This window comes from Cyrtonyx montezumae, unplaced genomic scaffold, assembly GCF_038088225.1.
Source record: "Cyrtonyx montezumae isolate F1298 unplaced genomic scaffold, pur_monq_1.0 scaffold_3, whole genome shotgun sequence".
Taxonomy (NCBI): Eukaryota; Metazoa; Chordata; class Aves; order Galliformes; family Odontophoridae; genus Cyrtonyx; species Cyrtonyx montezumae.
This window is the reverse complement of record NW_027072034.1, coordinates 160,339,835-160,347,558: the sequence shown is the minus strand read 5'-3', so window position 1 is coordinate 160,347,558 and position 7,724 is coordinate 160,339,835. Positions and strand designations below refer to the sequence as shown.

The window sequence follows — 7,724 nt, the reverse complement described above, 5'->3', positions numbered from 1 at the left end:
CTGCAGGGCTCAGTACCACCACCCACGAGAGGGGAGGAGGGCAATGGGAAGCTGCTGCAGCTTTCTTTCCTGTGTACAGCAGCCACGGAACGAAAGCTTCAAGGTTTTATTAGTCAAACTATATACAAAGTCATCCTGTACACTTCGTGTTTCATTAAAAAAAAAAACAACAAAACAACAAAGGACAAATGGTCTCCACGTGAAGACAGAGAGCATCTTACAGAGGTCCTTAGTGCTGTCCTCTTCATCGGTGCGAGTGGGTCTGAGCTGCTATAAATAAGAGGTTCTGTCCCAGCATTTACAGCACTTCCCTGTGCTGGAGAAGACACATCCCCACAATGAAATGGTGCCCAGAGGCAACGTGGGCGACTCGAAATGTAGTGTAGAGAGGATTTCTGCTTCCCCAGAGTCGGACAATGGTCCCCAAATGGCATTTAAAATACACCCCCCTCCCCTCGCCCCAACCCCCCCAGCATCCAACACGTGCTTTTGTGTACAGTAACAGTCGTGGAGAGCTGGAGCTGATAGTATTGCTTCTACCCCTCGAGTAAACTGCTTTTCATTTTCCTATTTCTTCCACTGTCAGCTGCACTAATTGCTTAAAACCACTGCAATAACTTAAAAACTGTAACGTTACAACGCCAGCCTCCGTCCTACGCCCGACTCGATGGCAGGAAGCCATCTTTAAATAATTCCTATATACAAAACTGAAGCCCTCTCCTGCCCCTGTGTGCTTTGGGGGCTGTCCTAAGGAGGGCTGGAAGAGCTCAAGCAGCACTGTAGGGCCCGGAGAGGAGCTGCCCCATAGCAAAGCTTTGTCACCTGCATCAAAAGAGAGGTGACACAGGTTATTGCTGGGTGCCAGCTCCCTGCTCACACCCAGCTGCTCTTCAGCCGGTTCCTGCGCCTCAATCTGCTGCCTGGGGGGGGGTCGATCCCAAGCTCCCTCTTACCAGCAGCTTCTCCTAAACCGAGCAGACACTTTGTGTGCCATCCTGAGGAAGGTGCTGATGTCGGCCACGAGGATCCCTTTGCTTTCGAGAACCTCTCTGCTGACATTAGGTTTCTCTGCAAAAAGAGAGGCAGCGTAATGCAGACGTGCAAATGAGATATTTCTCTGCAAGCTGCAGGGAAATGCCCCCAAATCCCACTGCAGTTCTTCAGCTTTGCAAATGGGAACGGATTAACGGGAGCACTTCCCAGCCTCAGCCACCCACGGGCTCAGAAAAACCACCCAAACTGAGAGGACCTCCCCCCAGAAATCTGTTGGTTTCATCAGTTAACTGTTCTGACTCACTGTGCAGCTGCTTACCCACACCTCACATCAACACAGCAGCACTGAGAGCTGAAAGAGACCCAAAAGAGCTGCCCTCACCTGTGAGATACACTGCAAACCTGGAGCTGACGTGCTGCACCTGGAGATTTAACAAGCACTTGATGTATTCGGATTCAGAGGACGAGCTGGAATCACACTCGTGGTAGTGCAGCACCTCGATGAGGTCTTGGCATGACTTTAGGATCAAGTTCTTCCTGTGGGCGTTGGCGTCCACCCTGCAGGGAGAGGGGCACAGCTTGAGCCCTCACCTCGCCAAAACGCACAGCTCAGAGCTTGAGACACCTCCCCACCTGTATGGGAACTGTTGAATCATGGCCTGAACCTCTGATTGATCACCTGAGGTGAGCACTGAGTCAGCCGCAGGAGCACAGGTGAAGGCGATGCACCCGTGTGACCCGAAGGGGTGGAGTCTGGCTCTACCTCTCCTAGACCCAATTTAAGGCCCAACCACCACTGGAGAAGGATCTCTTCCTGGAGATCACTCTTTTGGAGTTTCCTACTGTGAGCCTGGGACACAGATGAGCATTTCCCTTTATTTTGATCATCTCTTTCCATCGTGATAACCTTTCTAACTATGCCAGCTGTAGAATACCTCGGCTACAATCCTACTTGGCATTATTCATTCTGTTAACCATACACTGCCATAGGGAACACCCAGCGGGCTGAAAACCGGGTCTTCAAAACTACTGTGTGCTATCAGTGTGCTCAGGGTGGAGAGGATCAGAGAATACCCCGTTTGTTGTAGCATTTTCTGCTCAGGGAGAACAAACCAAAGAGAGGGGGGAAGCACCTTATGGAGATGCAGCAGGGTGCACGGGGGGCAGCTGCCACAGCTCTGCCTCATCCGGGATCACGTGGAGGGCGCAGCATTTTGGGTTGGCTCCTCTCCAGGTCCTAGTCCCCCTGCTCCCTCTTAAAACCATATCCCTCACGTATTATATGAGCATGCGAATACCAACCTCTGGCAATGCTAAGCTCGCTCGTTAACGGGACTTCTCACGTTAAAAACCTTCATGCTCATCTTGCAAGAGGTCAGAGCCCACCTGGAGGCACTTCCACTGTGGTGGCCCTGTCTGAGGACAGTGAGGACAAAGGATCTTCCACTATGCAGCCGTTACCTGACGTTTTCTCTGAGCTTTTTGCTCTCTTTGTAGTGGAGGAGCCACTTCCACCTCCCGCTTCTGTTCAGCTTCTCCAGGACCTTCACCACTTCTTTCAGTTGCCCTGGGGAGACAGCAAGAGTCAGCAAGGCTCCCACTGGAAGCTGGGCACTGGGGGTCACTCAGAGCTTTGCCAAGGGGAGCTGGGGAATCACAGCCTCAAAGAGTGTTTGAAAACGCACTGCTGTGAATTTATCCCCTTAATATTCAACAGAGTAAAGGGGGAGACTCGTTGTGCATCTCCAGGAGGAGCGTGGATCTATTTTTTCATCCCACTGAAAAGTCAAAGACGCCAGCAAGGTCTCCCCGTTGCCCTCCCTTTGCCCAGGCTGAACATCTCTACACACCCCCTGATGGTTTTGGTGGCCTCTGCTGCTCCAGTACTCAGATATTTTTGATATGGATATGGACCCATTTATCCAGATGGGGTCTCAAGCACTTATCAGAGGGCAAAAAACTATAAGCAAATGTGGTAAATCTGTGGAAGCAAGTGTTGGTAAATGGAGCTGACCCCGCTCATCATCTGTATCCGAACAAGAGGGACTCACCCAACGTCACTGTTTCCAGCACCTCACTGTCTGACACCACGAAGCCACCAGTATGGAACAGCTCCTGGTACGTCTGACCCGTTATGTCTTCGGGGCTGTCCACTCCAGCAAACACCACGTTGGGACACTGCTTGAGCCTCAGCAAACACGGGATCTGCTCAAGGCAGAGTGCTCTTGTAAAACCAGTGCACAGTCCACGAGAAGGTGAGAGCCCACCCTCAGCCTTTGTCTGCACCACCCTGATGCTCACGTCTCCACGGCCCAGCTCTAAAACCATGGATAGTGACATGAGAAGCTACAGGCAGATCGATCTGCTGCACATTCCCTGCAGCCCACAAGCCGAAGCACTCTGTTCCCCTAAATAAGTCAATTTTTGGCTCATTTTTGGCCTCAGCTCTTACCTTGTGGATGTGTGAGGAGATGTCCTCGTTCCTGATGATGACGAGCAGCCAGCTGGTGTCCCGGTGTTTCGTTCTGCAGAAGCTCAGAGGTTCAGTCTCCACGTGGCCATCTTTCTTCAGCGACTTCTGAAAGAGAGATTGTTACGTACTTGTAGAAGAAACAGCTTCACAACCATGCAAGAGCCAGCTGTGATGGTTCCTGATGACAGAGGATGAGGACTTCTTACTAGGAGTGGTGAGGCATTGGAACAGGCTGCCCAGGGTGAAGTCCCTGGAGGTGCTCATGGAATATGGAGATGTGGCACTCGAGGATGTGGTTATGGGCTCGGTGGGGATGGGCTGGGGTTGAACTCGGTCACCTTAGAGGCCTTCTCCAACCTCTATGATTAGGGACGTGCTTCAGTGGGCACGGTGATGATGATGGATTGACGTTGAACTTGATCCTAGAGGGCTTTTCCAACCTCAACAATTCTCTGATTCTCACGCTGCCCTTGGCTTCGACCCCCACAGCCTCCCATCCCCATCCAGCTGTTACCTTCACTCTTGCAAAGAAAGGCTCCTCTCCCGTCTCCACCAGGTAGAACATCCCGGGCTGCCTGCACGCCTCCTCGGCCACGCTGCGCAGGCGGAGGTGCAGCGTGCTGCACAGCTCCGCAATCACGTCCTCGAAGGCCGCTGTCCCCCTGGGGAGGGACACGGAGCTCCGAGTGCCGCCGTCCTCCCTGTGTGCCAAACCCTTCCCTCTGCTCTCAACCCCCACGTCAACCCTACTCAGCATCACCCTGTTGAACTCCGCGTACTCATCGAGGATAACCGAGATGTCCCCGCGTGAGTCCTTCAGTTTATTCTTGTATCTGAGCTTGCTGAGATGGAAAGGAGCCACGCAGCCCCGGTCTGGGGAGCTGGCTCTGCTCCTCTGCTGCCAGTGGGTGTCCCACGACGGGGCAGGTTGGGACGGGTCCCAGCGGTGGCTGCGTTGCTGGTGGGACCTGAGGCCACGTGGCCACGTGCTTGAGGACAGGATCGTCACCTGCAAAGGGCTCCTGCTGCGTAGGGAGTGAGGGGCAGGAGCTCCTCGCACAGACGATGCCTGGGGACAGCAGTCTCGTGGAAAAATGCTACAGGAGGTAGAAAGGGGTGGTGTCCCACTCCTTAGGATCTGTTCTAGCTTATAACGGAAACGGAGGTGCTCCATATCCAAAGTGTGCTGGGTGATTTCCTCAAAACCCCTCCACGTCCCCATCAGCGACTCCAGCAAATGAGCCTGGCCTGGACCGGGGCTGCGTCTGCCCGAAGGCTGCGGGCATCCCATCCTGCTCGGGCATTTTGTGGTGACTGTGAAGTTCAGGTAATCCCTGGAGATCCCTCGGCTGTCAGTGATGTTGACATACGGTGGCACTTGCCTGCTGCTGGCATCCCATGGGCTGGTGGGCCACCAGCAGCTCTCCTCCTCAGCACTCAGAGATCCCCACTCGTCGCTGCTCACGGAGGATGAGGAATCGCAGTCAGTCCTTGCAGCACCCACGGACCTCACGCAGTGGCAACCCTTGGGTGAAAGAAAGGGGTGGGCAGTACGTCCCAAGTGCTTCTCCCAGACTGAGTCACTGGAGGAGGACCTGTAGGATGGGTCTTCTGAGCTCAAACCCACACAATTTTCTGTGCTGGAGAAGTGTTTTGCCTTCAGGAGGGTGTCTAAAATGTCCCCAGTGTTGCTAAGCCCTAAGCTCTCTCCAGAATCTGCATGTAGCAGTGATGTTGGGTTTGGGAAAACAGGGATTTCTCCTTCTTCCAACTCTATGTCAGCACAGCGTGGATCAGCAGACACAGCGGACTCACCCTGACTGCACAAGGACCCGGGCTCTCCCATGGGCATGAATAACTCCCCTGCTCCAAATAATGTAGGGCTGGCAGGAGGGATGCTGCTGCTTCCCTCGCACTCCTCAGGGATCCCAGGGTCAGCATCTGGTGGTAGCTGTCCCACGCAGCTGGAGCTTGGGGCAGCATCTGGAGCAGGAGTTGGACTCCTTTTGGGGTCCACACCGAAGATCAAGTCTGGCTCAGTCTCGTGGCCATGCAGAGGAGAACAAGGCCTCGATCCTGCTTCTCCAGATGTGAGCACACCCAGGGGAGAGCTCTTTGCAGGCACTGCATGGCACAGCCCCAAGTCTTTCTTCACTCCTTCTGCACATCCAGGCTTCAAGGAGCCATCCAGTGCTGGGCTCTCAGCAGCCACTTTCTTGCAGAGCTTTCCAGGTGGGCACAGGTCTGGTTCCTGCTTGCTCTGCTCTAATGAGCAGCAACAGGGGTCTGCAGCTACACCGTGGGGAGAAGGGTCCCGATGTGGGGAGGGCAGGGATGGGCTGTTTGGAGAGCTCTGCTGGTGCTCAGCCCCAGTGAGAGGTGGTTTATCACCTGCAGGCACCCCCTCTCTCATCGAGGAGGAAGAATTACAAACAGAGGTCTTCAGCTCCTGTGGTGCATCGGCTGTGCTCGTTTCATTGTTCCTAGGAGGCTTCTGGACACTGAGAAATACATCAGTGCTCACCTCAGTGTCACAGCCACCTGCCCAGGCTGCACAGCTGGAGGCAAAGCCCTCACAGTCTCCCGTGGGCTCATCCATCACATCAGTGTGGTCAGCAGAAGGACTGACACGCTGTTCCTCTAAAACCTCATCCCCATCTCGGTGTGACTCATCAGCACTCGGCAACGTGAGCTCAGCGTTAGCAGAACCTCCACCCCTTTGGGAAAGGCTCTCTCTTAAGACACTCTTCAGTGAAGGTTGGAGGAGTGCTGTGGTCACCTGGTCCTCCGGAGCAGCCTCCACATCAGATTCTCCATCAAAACTGTTAGAGTTGGGGTCAGAGGACAGGGTTAGGAAGGGTCCCCGGTCGTACTGTGACTCAGGGACTGCTGTGCAGGCAGCTTTGTTCCCAGCAAGCAGCCATGTTTCTGCAGAGGGCGCACGATCCTCATCTTTCTGCTCCAAACCATCCCCGAGCATCTCGCTGGCAGATGGGCAACTACTCGTAACAGTAACCCCACGGACCAGGCTCAGATCGGAGGACCACGGCAGCACTGACACAGCCAAACTTGTCTCTGCACCTGGGGTGGCCACAGCCCCCCAGGGCTCCTGCAGCGTGCCCATGCTGAGGGCTGCATCACTGTGAAGTCCTTGAGGTCCAGTCCCAGTCCCACCTGACAGAGCTGGCGTTGATCCGTTCTCACAGGGGAACGCAGAGGCAGTGGGGATGGGCACAGGGCCATCTCCAGGAATGCCAGAGTCTTTTGGAGGTGCTGAATTCACCAGCTCTCCATCATCTCTTTCTGTAAATGCTGAATCAACGGGTCTTGCGATCGTGCTTTCATTTTCAGAGTCCTCCTTCTCTCTTTTTCCCTCCTCCACCCCTTCCTCCTCTTTTTCTGCATGGGGGTCTTTTGATTCCCCCTCTTCTTCACTAAACCCAATGGGGTTTGAGTGAGTTTTGAGACTTGCAGGTGAGGGCCTCGAATCACAGGAACTGGTGGCCCAGCTGCTGTCCATACCATGCCCTGCATCTGCCACGCTCCCTCTTTCCTCAGGAGGACTGGGGCCCCCCCCTGACCACACTGCCCACCTGCTCTCTGGCTGCTCTCCACCTTCATGCTGAGCACCCAGGGCATCGCTCTGCGGAGCTGGGCTGAAATTCAGGGTTTGGCCGTGTGGGTTTTCCCTGCCCAGCACAGCCCGGGGCTCACCAGCATCCCCAAACTCATTGGAAGGGCTGGGGGTGATCCTAGCATCCATCAATTCCTCCTTGGGTGGCTCCACCTGAAACAACACAAACCAGAGGTTAAATTTCAAGACAGGAACTGAGACACCTGTGCATGAGGATGTGGTATTTTAAAAGCTCAGACTTTGTCGGTACAATCACTCCAGTAGCATCTGCAGAGATAAGTTTGTCTCTCAAGTTTAAGTCCAGGTTGAATCTTTACCCCACAGGAGTCACTGCCATACTCACAGACAGCCAGGGAAAGGCTTTGAAGCTTTCTACCTTGTTTATGTGGTGAAGAGGCTTAAAACCAGACCAAACTGTGCAGAGATCCCAATAAGGATCAATCACAGGCAGGCAAATGCCCAGGGGAGACAGGCAGGCTTTTGAAACCCCATCTTGGAGGTAGCTGTGGTTTTCCTTCTCCCTTGTTTAAAAGTAGATTTGAGACTTGCTAATAGAGACCTTTAGACAGGAGACATGCTGGATCCCAGCAATCTTCTTTCTAGGGTCTGGAGAACCCCAGTGAG

General features: G+C 54.0%; 1 protein-coding gene across 1 annotated transcript in view; it reads right to left on the bottom strand.

Moving 5' to 3' along the window:
• Positions 1–723: 723 nt before the first annotated feature.
• TASOR2 (transcription activation suppressor family member 2) overlaps positions 724–7,724 on the bottom strand; it is a 31,680-nt gene continuing 24,679 nt past the window's right edge. The window contains exons 18-24 of the mRNA XM_065740939.1: positions 3,981–7,253; positions 3,446–3,571; positions 3,045–3,198; positions 2,455–2,560; positions 1,376–1,551; positions 954–1,068; positions 724–822 (exon numbers count right to left, since the gene is read on the bottom strand). Of these exons, the coding sequence (XP_065597011.1) occupies positions 819–822; positions 954–1,068; positions 1,376–1,551; positions 2,455–2,560; positions 3,045–3,198; positions 3,446–3,571; positions 3,981–7,253 (3,954 nt within the window). The 3' untranslated portion in view covers positions 724–818. The remainder of the gene's footprint in view (positions 823–953; positions 1,069–1,375; positions 1,552–2,454; positions 2,561–3,044; positions 3,199–3,445; positions 3,572–3,980; positions 7,254–7,724) is intronic.